The sequence below is a fragment of the Leptopilina boulardi genome, unplaced genomic scaffold (genome assembly GCF_019393585.1).
Source record: "Leptopilina boulardi isolate dan_hultmark-lab unplaced genomic scaffold, ZJU_Lbou_2.1 LbouV2_132, whole genome shotgun sequence".
Taxonomy (NCBI): domain Eukaryota; kingdom Metazoa; phylum Arthropoda; class Insecta; order Hymenoptera; family Figitidae; genus Leptopilina; species Leptopilina boulardi.
The window spans coordinates 104,197-123,912 of record NW_026137677.1 but is presented as its reverse complement, the minus strand read 5'-3'; the positions used below and the strand labels follow the sequence as shown (position 1 = coordinate 123,912).

Genomic DNA, 19,716 nt, shown 5'->3' with positions numbered 1-19,716 from the left:
TATATTTACCCTTTTAAAAAAAAAAAAAAGAAGAAGAAGAAGAATTGTCACTTTTTTTTATTCATTGAGCCTTTATTGTATATTTTTGTATAATTATATTTATTATGTGAAGGAAATTTTCAAATTCAGTAAAAAAAAGTAAAATTTACTAAAATTCTAATTATTAAAATTTTTTCAAGGCTCGGGATTGTATATTTTTTTTGTTTAAAAAAAAAATTGCGACTTATTTTAAGTTTCATAATATAAAATGCGTATAATTTCAATTATTGACTATTTGGAGATAATTTCAATTATCTGAAGAAAAATTTGATATTTTTATAAATAAATAATTTAAAAACTTAATTTTTCTGCTATAAAAATAAATTTATGAATTCAAATCGCGAGAATCTTGAAATGTTGTTTTAATTTTTTTTCTTCAATATTATTTTATTTAATATAAATAAATTAATAAAATAATTTCAAATTTTGTAATCATTTCCCGCCTCTTCATTGGCGGCGTATATGGAACCAATGAAATCCATAACATTTCCCGCCCTTTTTGGGAACAATGTAAACAAAAAGTCAAAAAAAAAAAAAAAACTCAATGTTTTGGTTATAGAGAATTATTTTGTTAACTTAAAGTAATATAAATAGCATTCTTTAATTAAGTTCAATGCTTTTATTACATTGGTCTTAATCAGAAGTGAATTAAAACGATATTAATTTATTAAATTTCTTTTTTATTAATATAGGTGCGTCTTTATTTAATTTTCGAACGGTGCATAACCTCAAAAAATATGTACATAAGAGTGAGAACAGTGGATGGAAAAAAGGAACAAATTTTAACTGTTTCTAAATTAACATTTATAGAAGATTTAAAGGTAATTCATTGTATTTTATATTTATAAATGTTTATAAATTGGAATTCATGATTTATTGTTAATCCATTGTATTTTATCTAAAGTCGTTGCGGCCTATATAGTTTTAGAAAAATTTTATAATTCTTAATCATAATTTTTAATGATATGTGTACAATTCTTTTTGATAATTATTTAATAAAATTTTATACATTTACCTTAAAATTTGAATTTTGAATATGAGTTGCAGAGAAATAAAAGGTTAATTTGACAGACGTAAAAATGAATAAAAAAAACTTTGGTGAAAGTTTATAACGTTTGAGATCAACGATTTAGAAGAAAAAGTATTTTTTTTTTATATAAAAAATGTTTTTTGGTCAATTTTGTTAAAAAAAAAATTGTTAAATAAATATAAAAAATTTTCTCAAATAATTATAAAAATAAATTGTTACGGACATCAAAAATGATGATAACGAATTATAGAATTTTTACAAAAAAAATAGTTCGCAACGATTACAGATGAAAAATAATTAATTGGCCAGGCCTCGGATTATACGACTTTTTTCGACTTATTTTTGTAAAATGTGACTTTTTCGACTTTTAAAAAAAATTTTAAACAAAATACGTTTTTTTTAGTATACAATGCAGATCTTCTTTATTTCAATTATTTAACAAATTTTTAACTAAAATTCTTCACTAAATTAATTATTTTTAATAATTTTAATGAAATTCTTCACAAATTCAATTATCTTAAATTATTTTTCAATTACAAATTTTTATGAAATTTAATAATTGTTTATAATTTTAAAAAAATTAGCAAATAAAATTACCAAATTTTTTTAAATTAAAAATCACTTGAAGTTCAATTAATTTCAAAAATTTTAATTTTAAATCGTTGAAAATTTAATTACTTTAAAAAAAAATGTTATCTATAAAATTATTTGATAAATTATTTTTAGTTCTGTAAAATTTAATTATTATCTGAAAATTAACAAAATTTATTTGAATTCATTCATTTCTAAAAATTTCAACTTGATCTCTTCCAAAATTATTATTATTTATAAAAAAAATTTATTTAAAAATCTGTAAAACTTGATTAAGTATTGTCTGAAATTTTTTTGACCATAAAAACTAAAAACTATGACAAAATTTTAAATTCGAATAAATTGCTTAAATCAGATTTGAAAAAATTATAAAAATGGAAATTTAAGAATTTTTTTTAGAAATTTGTCCTACTTAAATAAAATTTTGAAAATTTGTCTTACAATTAGTTTGATTCTGATATATTCGAAATAAATTTTCTTGATAATATTCATTATAGAATTATTATTCTCATTACAGAATTAATAAATTAAATTGAATATCTAATAACATTAATTATTTAAAGTAAAATATTTATTAATCAATTAAATTTTGTTAAAATAAAAAAAATAGACTTTTTTAAGAATATAAATCGACTAAAACGACTTTTTTTTGTGCCTTAAAGTCGATCCGAGGCCTGATTGACCCGGTCATTTATAATTTTTAAATTATTTTTACCGTTATTTTTTTTTTATAGAATGAAATTAAAAAATCTTTTGACATTGAACCTAAACTACAAAGATTGTTTTATCGTGGAAAACAATTGGAAAATGGCTATAAACTTTTTGATTATAATGTTAATGTCAATGATGTAATATTGTTAAATGTGAAAATAAATGTTGACAATGTGCCAGTAAAATCTGATTCTAAAGTACAAGAGAAAAATGATATTGTTGATATACCAGAGGAAGTGATTATCGATGTTGAGAGTTTATTTTATAAAATTGGAGATGCAATTGATTGTATTGATCAAATTTGTGGTGCTTGGTATGAAGCAATTATTCAAAGGATATTTAATATGAATGGAAAAATACAATATCAAGTAAAATGGCAATTTGGCGATCGTGAAGAGCCATTTGTTGTTGAGGAGAATTTTATAAGACCACGTGCATATAGAATTATAAATTTTAATGATCTTAAACGAGGTCAAAAGATAATGATCAATTACAATATTGAAGAACCAAAAGAAATTGGATTTTGGTACGATTTTACAATTCAAAAAATATCGCGATCAATTAAATCCATAACAGGATCACTTCATATTGGACGGTAAAAATTCATTAATTTAAAATTTAATTTATTTAATTAATTATTATTTATTAATTAATATTAAATAATTAATTTAATTCTATTATTTGTTGATTAATATTTTTAGTGTAAAAATTTTCTTTTCTTTTTTTTTTTTTTTTGTTTCAGAGATTATGAGACTGTAAAAAATTGCAAAGTTCATCCTCGAATGGATGAAATATTTGCAATAGAAGAACCAAAATTCTTAAAGGATAGAAATAAAAATTCGCCAATAAAATTGCAAAATACGAGGAGAAGATTACCGATACAATGTGATAATTGTATGGATGATTTAAAACAAAATTGTACTAAATGCGCTTGTAAAATATGCGGTGAACGAGGAAATCCAGAAAATATTTTACTTTGCGATGAATGTAATGGGGAATATCATCTTCAATGTTTAAATCCACCACTTTCTAAAGTGCCCGAGGAAGATGATTGGTATTGTCCATCGTGTAAAAATGATGAAAACGAAATTGTCATGGTAAATTAATAATATAATTTAACTAAACAAATTTTCAATATATTTTCTATCTTATAAAAATTTTTCGTCTACTACTAAGTAATTTAATAAATTATAAATATTTATATCAATTTTTATTGTAACTTATTGAAAAAAAAAATTGATTGTAGGCTGGCAATAAATTGAGAGATTCAAAGAAGAAAAAAAATAGAATCGCAGCAAAAGAAGATAGAAAAAATAAAGATAGAGAAAAAAGAGATTGGGGAAAAGGAATGGCTTGTGTGGGTCGAACGAAACATTGTACGATTGTACCGGAAAATCATAAAGGTGCAATTCCAAATGTAGAAGTTGGCATGTGCTGGCGCTATAGAATACAAGTTAGTAAAATACTTAATTTCTTCAAATTAATCGCTCATAATTAGTTTAGAAATATTAAAGGTTTTTCTAAAAAATAAATAATTACCATATCTATTTTCATGCATAAAAAAAACAAACACGTATTTTTATTTTAATTATTATTACATTTTTTTAAACTTTTTAAAAATATTAATATTTTCAAATGAAAGTTCTTTTAAATTCAATTATTTGTCTAAATTTTATAAAAAAAACAAATTCAATTAAAATTTATGAAAGTTTTGATTTAAAATCTAAAATTCAATTATTTCTAAAAAATTTTAACTTTAAATCTTCAAAAATTTAATTATTTCTAATATTCTTCGGGAAATTAGTTATTTCTAATAAATGTAATTAATAGTTTCGAAAATTTAATATTTTTAAAAACATTTTTCAATTCAAAATTCTCTAATATTCAATTATTATTATAATTATCAAAAGCTTATTAAAAAAAAAAATCTTCATCAATTCAAATTTAAAAAAATCTTATTTAATCTCAAAAAATTCAATTACTTCTATATAAATGTTAACTGCAGTTTTTTCAAATTTCGATTATTTTTAAATTTTGTCTAAATTCATCTTTTTAATAATACTTTAATTGAGTTCTTCGAAAATTTAATTATTTAAAACATTTTCTAAACTTTTGAATTCGAATAATTTGCATAAATCTGATTAGAGAATTAAAATAAAATTTATTTAATTTTCTAATAACAATTGATTGATAAAAAAGTAAAATATTTATTATCTAATTGTATTTATTAAAAAATAAGAAATCAACTTTTCTTGTAATGTAAGTCGACTAAAACGTCTTTTTTTCTACCCCTAAATTCGATCTAAGACCTAAAAATATCAACAATTAAATGTATTCATTAATAGTTTATAGTGAAAAAAGATTAAAAGTAATTTAATCTTGCACATTTAATGTATTTTTGCCATTTAAATTTATTAAAATAGTACCTGGAAAAGTCCTGGAATTTTATTTGAAAAAAGTCCTAGACACCCTGAAGTATATTTAAATAATCTGGTGAAATTAAATTATTATTATTTTAGGCATCTGAGGCTGGTGTTCATAGACCACCTGTTTCTGGAATACATGGACGAGAAAGTGATTGCGCATATTCAATTGTATTATCTGGTGGATATGAAGACGATGTCGACAATGGCGAAGAATTTTATTACACTGGTTCTGGGGGAAGAGATTTGACGGGTATAATTAAAATTATATATATATACTTTTCTTAATTAAACATAAAACTATATCAATATTTATATGTAATTATTTTTCAATTTTATTCAAAAATTTATAAAATTTTCTATTTAAAATTATAATTCTAATTATTATAATATTTATAAGTGCGTAATATTTTTCAAATTAATAATTCTTTAAATACAACTATTAATCAATTTAATCGAAAGACCGTTGTTTCTTTTCGCAATAGGTAACAAAAGAACGGCAGTTCAAAGTTGCGACCAAGTTCTAACTTTGTCGAACAAAGCATTGGCATTAAATTGTAACGCAGAATTCGATTCCACGAGAGGTGCAACGTCTGACGATTGGATGAATGGAATACCTGTTCGTGTTTTGCGTTCTTGTAAGCTTGCCAAGCATAGTAAATTTGCTCCAAAAGAAGGCATTAGGTATATAATTGTGAAACAAAAAAAAAACACAATGAAACAAATTATTGATACAATTTATAAACACATGTTTTTACTTTTTTTTTTTTTAGATACGACGGTCTTTATAAGGTAGTGAAATATTATCCCGAATTGGGAAAAAGTGGATTCAAAGTTTGGCGATATTTCTTAAGACGTGATGATCCTACACCATCACCGTGGACAGAGGAGGGTAAAAAAAGAATTGAATCACTTGGCATAGAAATGATTTATCCTGATGGTTATTTAGAATTTCAAAAAACAAAAAAGAATTCTATTAAAAAAAAACGTAAAGCAATTACAAATAATGAGGAACAATTTAATAATAAGAGGACAAAATTGGAGAATTATCAATTGGATGATGTGATTTGTAAAATTATCAAAAAGGATAAATTAAATAAGAAATTTTGGGAGGAATTTTGTTTACGTTCTTTTAAGAGTAGAATTCAATTTTTAAAAGACGTCACAGACACGTAAGTAGTTTTTCATGGATAATAAATTTTTCAAAAAAAAAAAAATTAGATATTACAAATTATATATATTTAAATTTTTAATTGAAATAATTTACAATTATTAAATATTCAGGGTTAACATCTACTCAATTTTCTTCACCTATTTAAAATTTTGTCACTTATTTTGATAATTTGTTACTTTTTTCACCTTTTTCACGATTCGATTAATTTTCGGATTTAATATTTAAAAAATAATCAAACTTACAATGTCATTAATTTAGAGAACACAAAAATACACAAAATCTTTTCAATAAATAACCCAAGCTTGAATTTTTTTTTTGTTAACTCATACATAACTTTTATGATTTTTAAAATTGAAATAATGTTTTTCATTTAATTTAGTAAATTTTTAATTTCAAATTCTGGTTTTTCGACAAGAAACTTTAATTAGTTTCTTAAGAAAAAATTTGCTTCTCAAAAGGTTAAAAATTATTTATGATAAATTTGAATAAATCTAAATATTTAAACACGTTAAAGCAATTGAAAACGATCAAAATTTAAAATCATTTTAATATTCTAATCAATCATCAATTCAATCAAACAAAAATTCAATTTATCCAAATTTTAATTCATTCAAAATCTAAATTTTAATTAAAATTTCAAATGATCTAATTTTTAATCAATTATAATTTTTATTGATCAAAATAAATTAATTAATTAACACTTTTATCAATTGCATATTTAATTTATCCAAAACATAAAATTAAAAAATACGAATTTCAATTTATTAAAATTTTAATTGATTTAAGTTTAAAATTATTCGAGTTTTAATTTATTCAAATTTCAATTTAAATTTTAAATTATTCGAATTTCTATTTATTAAAATTTTAATTAATTTTAGTTTAAAATTATCTTTAAATAAATAAATTTTTTTTCATTTTAATTTATCCAAATTTTGTTTGATTTATGTTTTAAATTATCCAAATTATAATTTGTTCAAATTTATTTTTATTGATTTATGTTTCAAATTATTCAAATTTTAATTTATCTAAATTTAAATAGATTTATGTTTAAAATTATCTGAATTTTAGTTTGTCGAAATTTTGATTGATTTTAAAATTTAATATACCAATAATTTAAATAATAATTTTAAAAAAAAATTATTTTATAATTAAAATTTTTAATTTATGAGTTAAATTAATGAATAAAATTTTATATCACAATTTCTCTAAATTTTGATTGGTTTATTTTTCAAAATTATCTGAATTTCAATTTTTTTTTAAATTTAAATGATTTATGTTTCTAATTTTCAATCGACTTAAACTTTAAATTAACAAAATTTCAATTGATTTAAGTATCAAATTTTCCGAACTTCAATTTATTACAATTTTTACTGGTTTACTATCCAAATTTTAGTTTGTTCAAATTTCAATTTTAAATTATCAGAATTTCAATTTGTCAAAGTTTTAATCGATTTAAATTTTAAATTAACTAAATTTATATTGATTTAAGTTTCAAATTATTTGAATTTTAGATTATTCAAATTTTAATTGATTTAAGTTTCAAATTAATCGACTTTCAATTTATGCAAATTTAAATTGATTAAAATTACAATTTATCCAAAATTTGAATAGAAACAAATTATTTGATTTTAACTATTATTATTATTATTATTATTATTATTTTTAATCAATTTTCGGTAAATAATTCACCTCTTCATCTATTATCAAGAAAAAATGCTCTATTAAAATTTATTAAATTTAATAAAAAAATTTATGTGAGGAAAGTTGAAAATAATAATATAATATTTTAAAATTATGTTTTAAATTAAAATTTTATTCTTGTGGCAACCCTGATATATTTAATTATATATTATTGTAGATTATTAAATAATCTAAAAATTAAATTTTTTTAAAAATAGATTTACATGCGTATGTTGTCAGGAGCTTGTTTTGAAACCAATAACTACACCATGTACTCATAACACGTGTTTGACATGTTTAAAACAAAGTTTTGAAGCCGAAATATATTCATGTCCCCATTGTCGCTTTACATTGGGTGCCAATTATAAAATGGATGTGAATAAAAATTTATCGGTTATTTTAGAAACTCTATTTCCGGGTTACGAGAAATGTAGATAAAATATTAAAAAAGAATGTGTTCAGAAGTTACATGTCATATAATGTATTTATTTATGTATTTAAAAAATATTTATTAAATTTTTTACAAATATATCGCCTTTTCATTGATTGTACATAGAATTTTAGAAAAAAAAAAAAAATTATCTCTTATAAATTTTCCTGTAATAAAATTGCATACATTTTTCTAGATTTTTTTTTTTTTTTTCTTTTTAATTTTTGGTAAATAATGAATAAGACTTTAAAAAAAGCCTCCTAAAATTACTTGAGTTAATTATGATTGGTTGATGAGAAAATGAATTCTTCTTTGATTGGTTACAAATAATAAATCAATGGGAGTAAGCACACACCCTGTAAACGAAGCTTTATTTCTCCTTAATGAGAACAAACATTTTGAGGTTAGTTCCGAAAAATCTTGTCGCAAGTGTATAACGAGAATTGTGTGGTGCGAGTTAGAAGCATCACGTAAAAAAAAAAAAATTGTCAGTTGGATCTTTTTCATTAAGATCCAATCAAGCAATTAGAATCGCGTCCTTTTTGGAAAGATAATGTCTGTGATAATTGCCGATACTTAAAAAGTATTTGATATTATAAGTTTGCGATTAACGTCGATAACAATGTCGGCTTCAAGTTATTTTTTCGGAGCAATGCGGGAGTTTGGTATTGCCGTTTTGGATGTTTGACGAATAATTGAGTTTGTATTCGGTTATGATTTATTTGAATTAAATTAGGTGTGGTAGAAGGAAAAGAAAAAAAAAATGGTGAAAGAAAAACCAAATTCTATTCGTATATATGACTCTGAAGGTTATAGACGGAGAGCGGCATGTATCTGCGTCAAGAACGACCTCGAGGACGAGGTAAGTAATCAAGAGGGCAGGTTTTCAATATCCTCCCTTTTTTTTAACTATGCTTTCATTTTTTTTTTTCTATTTTTTCTTTTGCATGTGTATTTTAAATTTCTCTTATGTATATATATATATATATATAAAACGAGCTATTCAATTTTAAAGATGGTTTCCCCTCCTGCGTAGCAATCTGTGCTCCAAAAAGGAGACTTGTCCTCGTATGACCCTAGAAAATTCCATATATATATAAATGTGAAAATTTATCATTATTTACACTTTTTTATTTCTCTTTTAGAAGAAAAAAAAATATATTTAATTCTTTTTTTCCTAGCGATAATTTTATTAGATTTTTCATTTTATAATTCTTATTATGTAAAATGATTAAAAAAAAAAAAAAATTTTATATATAATTTTTTCAATCGAAAATATGGTTTTAAATTACATTCTGTCTGTGTTTAATATAAACTTTATTTGATTCTATTTGTAAAGTATCATAACATTATAGCCTTGATTAATTTTCACTGTGTATAGGGTAATTCAAACCTCGAGACAATAATGATATATTTCAATGTTAAAAGCATTTGAAATTTAATATTATGTATTGAAAACAATAACATTTATTATTTAGTAAGAATAATCAATAAGAACAATTATTTTTCTTCACCATAGCTGAAAATATAATTGATTTTCAAGAGAATTTTCATCTTTTAAACGGAAAATAATTCCTCTCAATTAAAACACGAGAGTAATTATGTAAGATTTAAAAAAAAAAAAAAAAAAATCTGCAAATTACTCTTCAAGTTTTTAATAGGTTGTAAAAAGAATTTTTAAATGGTTTAATTACGTAATTTACAAAAAAAAACTTTGTATAAACAAAAATCAAATTACAATTTTTTATCTATTATTTACTTTTTATTGTAGTATTTATTTTTTGTAATAAATTTTATCTCATTTACAAAATATTTGTATATTTACATAATTTTTAATTCATGAATGTACTAGAAATATTTTTTTTTTTTTTTTGAAATAATATTAACAAAATTATAGTCAGATTCATGAAATATTTCTACATTATTTTATAATGTGACAAATAGGTATTTAAAAATATTTTGCCTTTGTGCCAAGATGCATTGTTAGACACGGATCACCTGTCATTTTTGAGTTGGACATGAACATTAAATAAAATATATAATTTTCAATTCGACTATATTTTCACATTTACGTAAAATAACAAATCAAGAAAAACAAAGATAATAAATAATTTAATAATAATAATAATTATGAATATAATGATAAAAAAAGGATTTAAATTTTGTGATTAAAATTAATATTGAAAAATGTTTTTGTCAAGAATTCAAATTAAATTACAAATATTTCGTTTTATTTTGTAATACATGTAATATGTATTTAAAAAATTAGAAATATTTTAAGAATATTTAACAAAATATATAGATGAACATTTTTTTTAAATTATTAAATTAGTATTTTTATAAAATATTCTATTTTAAAATTCTTGAATATTCTAAAATTGAGACACAAATATTGATAAAAAAAAAAAAAGAAGAAAAAAAATTTTGAACATACTTTCAAAACGTCTCATTACTATTATTTTTCTTAGCTTATATATATTTTTAACTTATACTAATAAGTGGCGTCTGCCAAAATTGAGGATCATTACGTAAGCTTCATTTCAGTTTATATGAAGAAAAACAAGAAAATATAATTATTATTATTAATGTCGATATAGTAATTTATAACTTTAGCATTTTTATTACTTTAACTATGATTGAAATTTCACAAGTTCGCAAGAGAATTTGAGAAATCAATTTTTATTAAATAATAAAGAAAATCAAAAAAGGAGGAAATTATAGAAATTATAAGAAAAAAAACGTTTATGGTACATTTTTTCTAAAAAAATAATTTAATATTTTTTTTTTTAACATTTTTTAACAAAGTTTTATTTCTAAAATTCTTTTTCTAACAAAGTTCAATTTCTTTTTTTTTTCTAAAAACAATTCAGTTTATACTAATGAATTTAAATATATTAAAATAATTAATTAATAATAATAATTATTAATAATTAATTATTATATTCCTTTATATTACAAATATTTTTTAGAAAAGCCTTTTTTTTAGAAAAAAAAGATTAGAAAATTTTTTTTTTTTGAAAATGTGATCTCGTACCAAAAAAAAAACCATCTAAAAGTATTATTTATATTTATATAGACGTATTTTTTTTTTTTTTTTTTTTTTGTAAAATCTTTTGCAAAAATTAGAATTTCTTATAAGTAATCATAGATAAATGATAAGATATTTTTTTAAATTATATTGAAAGAGAGAAAATTTTTCATTAATTGAATAATATTTATGTGTAGGTACTCCTAGTGACATCCAGTCGCAGACCTGATAGCTGGATAGTTCCTGGTGGCGGTGTTGAACCCGAAGAGGAACCAGCAGTTACAGCCTTGCGAGAAGTAAGAGAAGAGGCTGGAGTATTGGGTCAACTTGGACGATGTCTTGGAGTATTTGAAGTATGTTTAAATTATATCCAAGTACAGTTGAAAAAAATAATTATTATAGTAAAGAAAAAAATTCCATTCCCATAAATTATAATACAGGATTGCCACAGGTCAGGGAATTTAAACAAAAAGTGCTGGAAAAATGTTGTAAACAGATTTTACTTGAATTTATTTTTTTTACATTAAAAATATTTAAATTCTTTTGAATTTTAAAATGAAACTTTAAAGTATTAAAATTTAATAAAATATAATATTTATATCTTAAAATACTATAGAAATCTCAGTTTTAAGATAAACGGTTCAAATTAAAAATTAAGAAGAAAAATTTGTATTGAAAATTTTCTTATATGATTAATTTTTTGAAAAACTATTAAAATTATTCAAAATTATTGATTTAGCGAAGAAATTTAGATAGAAACTTATAAATACTTACATTTTCGAATAGTTTCTATTAAAGATATATTTAGAATTAATTAAATCTCAAAAGTTTTGAAATTGATATTATTTGTAAATTTGAATTTACTAAAATATTTTTTTTACAAATTTTTGTAAATAATTTCAAATTTTGAAGAATTTTTGTTAAAATGTTTTTAAATTAATAAAATTTTTGAAGTTTAGCATTTAAATTTTTTGTAAATAATTAAATTTTAAAAGATTTTCAATTTAAAATTATAAAAAACTTTATATAGATACAAATTTTTTGTAAACATTTAATTTCGATATTTGTAAATAATTGATATCTGGAAGTTCTGCAATTAAAGTTTTTAATAATACAATGAAATTTTGGAAAAATTTATAATATAACTTTTTCAAAAATAAATAAATTTTGCGGAAATTAAAATTATTGTATTAAAAGCAATAATTTTAATTTGGTAATTGTTCAAATAATTAAATTATTGAAGAAATTTATTGAAATTTTTTAAAATGATAAAATTTGCAAAAAAGTTTTAGTTAACTTTTTTTTTTTTTGATAAATTATATAATTACGTGGATTTAATAAAAATAATTCAATAGAGTTGCAATTAAAAATTTTTGACCTTTTTCATTTTTTTAAGATTTTAAACTAAAAATTTCAAAAATAATTCAATAATTATTGAAGAATTTATTAAGAATTATGAAATAATTCAGTTTTTTAAATAACAAAAATTTTTAATTTCCCTGACATTATTATTATGTTAAACAAACATTGTTTGTTTAAATTCTCTTTATAAATTCAATTATTTTCAAAAAAAATATAATTTATCTTATTAAATTATATTTTTTTTTGAAAATAATTGAATTTTTAAAGAGAATTTAAACAAACAATGTTTGTTTAACATAATAATAATGTCAGGGAAAAACACAATTTCCAGACATTTCCTTATCTGGAATTCAAGGAAATGTCAGAGAAAATTTTTAATGAAAATTTTGAGGCAATTCTGATATACTATTTTTTTAAAGTAAATTATTAAAAAAAAAATAACAAATTTTTTCCCCCTTTACTGAAGTTTATTTTTGATTTTATCTATTCGTAAAGAATTTTTGTGACATCGAGTTAGAAATTATCGTACCTAATTTAAAGTATTTATTTAATGTAAATAATTTATTAAATTATGATGTAAAATTAATTTACAGAGTGCAGAGCATAAACATCGAACACAAGTGTGGGTGATGCGCGTTACGGAGGAATTGCCTGAATGGGAAGATTCACGGGCAATTGGCAGGAAACGTAAATGGTTTTCAATACCGGATGCATTGTTACAACTCGCCCAACATAAACCTGTACAGCGTTCTTATTTGCACAGTCTTCACAATACAAATCCGCGACACAACAATCCGAATACAAATCCATCACACCATACACACAGTCCAACAACTCCCATTCAACTCATGAATAATTCTAGTAGCAATCCTCATTTCAATAAACATAGCTAATAATGCAGACAATCCATATATCTTTTTTTTTTTTTTTTTTTTTTTTTTTTAATTTTTATTTAATTTTTTTTTCCGAGAGTGAAAAACACATTTCCATCCGAATCAGATCTTTCTTAATATTGCTTCTCACTGAAAAAAAAAAATCATAATAATTAATTACTATTATTGTATTTTATACATGTAATAACTGATAATGAGGTACGCTATAATTAATTAATTAATATATAATGAATTCTTAAATAACTGATTCCTCCTCCCCCTAAACAAGAGAGAGAGAGAGAGAAAAAAATAACCGAATGAAGCAAATTTTTTACAATTTTTTTTGTGTATGTAAAAACGTCCATCTGAGAAATTAAGAAAAATGATCGTCTACTTTTTCAGATAACGTTTTAAAAATGAGAAGTGAAGAAAATTTGAAAAATAAATGAAAGAGAGAGAAAGAGAGAGAGATAGAGAGAAATAATTGTGACGATTTTCAAAGCGATTAGCATAATTGGAAATAAAATTAGTTTTAAAAAAATTTGTAAGTCCAAAAATCTGTATTCACTATGAAAAATGATTAAAATTAAGTGATTTTTGTAAATTTTTAGAAATTTCATCATTTTGACGAGAAACATTCAAAAAAAAAAAACTCAAAGTGTACTGTTTCTGAGTTTATAATTGTCGATTTTTTTTTGGAAAAATATCAGTAATACATTAAGCGCCAAATTATAATAAAACTCGTTTATACATTAAAAAGAAAAAAAGACAACAAAATTGACATCGTTTTTAGCAAAAATTAAATTCTTATTTTAATTGAAAAAAATGGTCTATTATTTCTTTCAAAAATGTACATGCACATTACTATTATTATTATTATTATTATTATTATTATTATTATTAAGTTGAAAACAAAATTATCATATTACCTCAATAGTTGAAATAAATTGTCATATTTAATTTAAAAACAAACAAACAAAACAAATAAATTTTCCTATGACAATTACAATATACTTCTTTCTATTGAAAACGATTTTTTAAAAAAATAAAAGATACATTCTAAAATGTATGTAACTGATACATTTTCATGCAAGATTCTTTCTACGGATCTCACAGATAAACTGTATATTAAGATGAAAGTGTATAATGCTAAATAAATTATAATTTTTTAAAAATAGGAGACAATATGTTGAGAATTTTTTACAATTTTTATTTAGAGTAGCCACAAGTCAGGGAAATTTTTTTTTTTTTTTTTCATAAAAGCCAGGGAAATGTTAGGGGAAAAAAAATTGTTTGTCAAGAAAATTTGGGAAATTAAACAAAATTTTAATTATAATTTAAGTTTTAAATTAAAATCAAATTTAATTGAAAATTAAATAAATAAACAAATTAATTGAAAATAATTCATTTCTTAGAATTTAATTTTAGCCGAATTTTTTATTTCTTCGAATTATTATTATTATTATTTAACAGAAATTCCATTTAACCGAATTTCAATTTATCCATTTATCGAAATTTTAATTTCCTTGCTCTAGTGAAAACAGTAAATTAAATTATATTTTTATTAAAATTCATTAAATTTAATTTAAAAAAAAATGCTTATCAATAAATATTTTTTAATGACAAGAAATTTTTGTTGTATTTAGCACGATTGATTTTTGTAAGGATTTTGTTATATATAAAATAATTAAATATAAAATACAATGAAGAAGTTGAAAAAATACATTTAAAATTTATCATGTTCTAAATTTGCAAACAAATGTATTTTCTCAAGGAAAATTAGGAAAAAAAATGGAAATTATTTCTCTATTTATAAATTTAAAATTGTACGAAGTGAAGTTAGCAGTAGATACGGTCTAATTCCTGAATCGACCACTAGAAGAAGACACACAAGTTTTTTTTTTTAGGTTCTTTGTAAGTATAGATTTCTATCTTCTATTATTTCATTGCTTTTATTATTATTATCTCTCTTCTCAACAAATCCTTAACCCCACCACTGAATTTTGTTTTCTTGTTTTAAATATATATAATACATAAGTAGTGTGTTTAGTGTACTTATTTGGCGTACTCAAAAATGGCGAAAAAAACATACGATTTATTATTCAAGTTGTTACTTATCGGTGATTCTGGTGTTGGTAAAACTTGTATATTATTTAGGTTTTCAGACGATGCTTTTTCCACTACATTTATTTCTACAATAGGTAAGAAAAATAACAATTATCGTTTATATATCTAATTAAATCGACTTTTTTTTCATTTGTTATTAACAAAGCTGTAATTGTTTACTTTGCGTGTATGATATTGTTCTCTCTAGGTTAGTTTGTTTTTCAAAGATATATATATATCTAAAAAAAAAATTAAAAATATATATCTAAATGTTTTTATCCGTCTTTTTATTTTACGAGTAATTTATTTTGGACATAATGACTCATCTATTGTTCTCTACTGTCCTGAAGAAGTTAATTCTTTTTTATTTGGGTTAATAAAAGCTTGTATCTTTTTAACCCATCATATATATAACATATATATATATATATATATATCAAAGATTTATTAACTATCATTAAGAATGTCTCGATAAATTTCTTTTAAATAAATTGCTATACATTGCAATTTTACTTTTTTCTTTGAAAATAACAATTTATGAAATTTTATTTATGTTATATACTGCTTTTGGTCACAAACAAGTTTGATTCTAATTTAAGAATTCTTATATAAGTATACTTTATTTTTTTCTTTTTTTTTTTTTATTATTATTGACGACTTTTCAATTATTGAGTCACTTTACTCAATTGAAAAATTAATTGAAGTAACATTTGTTTTTATAGGTATTGATTTTAAAATCAAGACAGTCGAGTTGAGAGGAAAAAAAATTAAATTACAGATATGGTGAGAAATTAATTGATTTTTATTGTTTTTAATATTAAAGTCTGTTGTTGTAATTATATATATATATATATTATTATTACTAAATAATTTATTCAGAGTGTTTTAGTAAATTCATAAAATGTTGGAATCAGTCGGGAATTTTCCGTTAAACCGGGAATTTTATTAAAAAAAAATGTTTTTACTATAATTTATCTTTCTTTTCATAAAACAAAATATTTTTTTTTGTTGGGAAATTATTAGAATTATCGATTTTTCTTTCAGTTTCTTTTTTTCTACGATTTTCTATTTTCTTAAATTTTCATTTAACATTTTTGGTAATTTTTTATTTATTTATTTTTTTAATTTTTCACTGCAAATTCCTTTTTTTTTTTTTTTTTTCTTAAAATTGAAAAAAGATGAAGAAACTAAACCTCTTGAATTTTTCATATAATAAATAAATGGTTTACAGTTTCCAATTAATATTTAAATAAAAGAGATTTATTTAATAAACAAATTTTTTGGTAAAGATTAATCTTGTCTATAATTTTCATTTAAATTTAAATTATTACCACATAAATAATATAATATTATATTCAGATTTATATTTAAAATAATATTACAGGGATACAGCTGGACAGGAAAGGTTTCACACTATCACCACATCCTATTATCGTGGTGCTATGGGAATTATGTTAGTTTATGACATTACAAATGAGAAGACCTTTGAAAATATTGTCAAATGGCTAAGAAATATAGACGAAGTAATTAGTTTTTGTTTTTTTTTTAAATAATATTATAAAAGTATTTAAGAATATTGATCAATTTTTTGTTCTTTTTTTTTTAGCATGCAAATGAGGACGTGGAGAAAATGATATTAGGAAACAAATGTGATATGGATGAAAAAAGGGTTGTGAGCACAGAAAGAGGAGAGGCTGTAAGTTTGTGAAATATTTCATTTTTCCTCTTGTTTAAAATTTCAGGGTGTCTAGCACTTTTTTCAAATAAAATTCCAGGACTTTTTCAGGATAAAAATTTTTTTCCACCTAATATTTTATTAAATTTAAATGACAAAAATACATTAAATATACAAAATTAAATTATTTTTATTCTTCTTTTAATTATAATCTATTAGTGAATACATTTAATTTTTGATATTTTTAGGCCTTGGATCGAATTTAGGGGTAGAAAACAAACGTTTTAGTTCGATTTACATTACAAGAAAAGTCGATTTCTTATTTTTAATTAATACAATTAGATAATAAATATTTAAACAAATTTTTCTTAGAAATTAAATAAGTTTTATTAATTTTCAAATTATTCGAATTCAGAAGTTTAGAAAATGTTTTAAATAAATAAAAATTTTCGAAGAACTCTATTAAAGTATTATTGAAAAAAATGAATTTATAGAAAAAATTTTAAAAATAATTGAAATTTAAAAAAAGCTGCAGTTAACATTTATAGAAGTAATTGAATTTTTTGAGATTTTTAAATAAAATTTTTTTTTTATAAGCTTTTGATAATAATAATTGAATTTTAGAGAATTTTGAATTGAAAAATATTTTTTAAAAAATTAAATTTTTGAAACAGTTGATTAAATTTTTTAGAAGTAATTAATTTTCTGAAGAATTTTACAAAATTTGGGCAATAATTTGGATTTTTTTAAAAACTTTTATTCAAAAAATATTTTAAATAGAATTTTTAAAAAAACTTGAATAAAATTATTGTATATAATTAATTTTCCGAAGAATTTTAGAATTTCAGGAGATTTTAAATCGAAACTTTCATAAATTTTATAATTGAATATTTTTTTTTACAAAAATTTAGACAAATAATTGAATTTATAAGAAGTTTGATTTGAAAAATATTTTAAATAATAGTTTTAAAGAAGTTGATTAAAATTATTGTATTATAAAATTAATTTTGCGAAGAATTCTAGTTAATACTCATTTAATAATTCAGTTTTTGAAGATGTCAATTTTATAGTAAAAAAAGTCGTATTTTGTTTAAAAAATGTTTTTTTAAAAAAAGTTGAAAAAGTCATATTTTATTAAAATGTGTCGAAAATAGTCGCATACATTGAAAAAAGTCGAATGTATTTTTTATTTTATCAAATTTCGTGTTTATAAACGAGGTTGGAAAAAAATTCTTACACGAAATAAAAAATTCCAGGACCCAATGAGAAATTTAAGAATTGTTTGAGGTTTTCCAGGTAGAAATAAAATTCAAGGACTTTTTCAGATTTTCAAGGAATTTCAGGTTGCTAGACACACTGAAAAAATGATTTTTAATAATTTTTACAATTTCTCTGTTCTAATTATAAAATATGATTTTAAAAACTAAAATTTTGATTGAAAATTGATTTTTCTATATAGATAGCGAGAGAGCATGGAATTAAATTTATGGAAACATCGGCGAAAGCAAATATTAATATAGATCGAGCGTTTAGTGAATTAGCTGAGGCAATATTGGAGAAAACTCATGGTAAAGAGCCACAAGATGCTCCTGATCGAGTAACGGTCGATCGACGAGTAGAAAGAAGTTCCAATCGGTGCTGCTAATTTTATAAATAAAAAAAAAATAATAATAATAATTTTTCTGTGGACGCATAATAAGCAATTTTCGTCTATGTCCATGAGGCTGTATTCGTGGATAGCATTAGCTTTATCGTGTTACCTCGTACTGCTTTTTGTATAATCAGTGACGGATCATATATAATATAAAACATATATATGAAGCACTGCCTAAGAAAAAAAAAAAAATAATTTTTGTTCTCGCGATGTAATTATTAGATTTTCTTCAACTTTCTATATAAAAGTAAAAAAAAAAAAATAATTAAAAATTAATACACTCTAATGTTATTCAAATCTTATTGAATAGAAAAATGAAAAACTATCTCATCATTTTTCGATGAGAATAGAAAATTTTGTACGTGATTTTATAAAAATTTCATCACTGATACCTATTTTATACGAGTAAATAACAAATATTTTACACACGAAGACTGTCTTTGTTCTCTCGACTTGGACTTGAAAAAAAAACAACATGCGATAATTTATCGTAGTAGGGTCAGTTTATTAGCTTATTATATATATATATATATATATATATATAAATTTTTGTTTCTTCGCTAATAAAATCGTGAGGGTTTATTGACACGTGTGATAAGCACCTTTTAAAAAAAAATATAATATTTCGATTTAATACTGACATTATTTCATTCTCTCTAAAACTTGTAATTTTAATTCACTTTCTTTGTGACATAAGGCCATACATTCTACTTAATACAATTTATTTATTTCATTATTTTGAATATAAAAATAACTGCTATAAATATAATTTAAGAAAAGAACAATTTTCGACATTTTTCAATTTGTATTGGTAAAAAAGGAAAAAAAAAATTAAACCTAAAATGAACCAATTTCTCTTATGTGTATGTGTGTGTATATGTAAAATTGCCGAGAGTCGAATTATTATCAAATTAGAAATACGTGCCGTTCTTTTATATTTT

General features: G+C 21.3%; 3 protein-coding genes across 4 annotated transcripts; all 3 read left to right on the top strand.

Annotated features, from left to right (window-relative positions):
* The first annotated feature begins 540 nt into the window (after positions 1 to 540).
* LOC127291350 (E3 ubiquitin-protein ligase UHRF1-like) lies at positions 541 to 8,177 on the top strand. Of its 2 annotated transcripts, XM_051320428.1 has the most exons (9): positions 541 to 620; positions 732 to 860; positions 2,395 to 2,966; positions 3,114 to 3,468; positions 3,618 to 3,824; positions 4,891 to 5,047; positions 5,280 to 5,478; positions 5,568 to 5,966; positions 7,867 to 8,177. In XM_051320428.1, the coding sequence occupies exons 2-9, from the start codon at positions 777 to 779 to the stop codon at positions 8,084 to 8,086; spliced, it is 2,193 nt and encodes a 730-aa protein (XP_051176385.1). In that variant the 5' UTR covers positions 541 to 620; positions 732 to 776; the 3' UTR covers positions 8,087 to 8,177. The 2 variants fall into 2 exon arrangements, with proteins under 2 accessions (XP_051176385.1, XP_051176384.1); XM_051320427.1 differs by having other exon boundaries at positions 554 to 860.
* A 298-nt stretch (positions 8,178 to 8,475) lies between these two features.
* LOC127291349 (diphosphoinositol polyphosphate phosphohydrolase 1) lies at positions 8,476 to 13,653 on the top strand. Its single transcript, XM_051320426.1, has 3 exons — positions 8,476 to 8,940; positions 11,304 to 11,459; positions 13,062 to 13,653. Exons 1-3 carry the CDS (start codon positions 8,842 to 8,844, stop codon positions 13,359 to 13,361), a joined length of 555 nt encoding a protein of 184 aa, XP_051176383.1. The 5' UTR covers positions 8,476 to 8,841; the 3' UTR covers positions 13,362 to 13,653.
* A 1,641-nt stretch (positions 13,654 to 15,294) lies between these two features.
* On the top strand, positions 15,295 to 19,409 carry LOC127291348 (ras-related protein Rab-10). Its single transcript, XM_051320424.1, has 5 exons — positions 15,295 to 15,541; positions 16,169 to 16,229; positions 16,831 to 16,969; positions 17,053 to 17,142; positions 18,581 to 19,409. Exons 1-5 carry the CDS (start codon positions 15,415 to 15,417, stop codon positions 18,764 to 18,766), a joined length of 603 nt encoding a protein of 200 aa, XP_051176381.1. The 5' UTR covers positions 15,295 to 15,414; the 3' UTR covers positions 18,767 to 19,409.
* Positions 19,410 to 19,716: the final 307 nt, after the last annotated feature.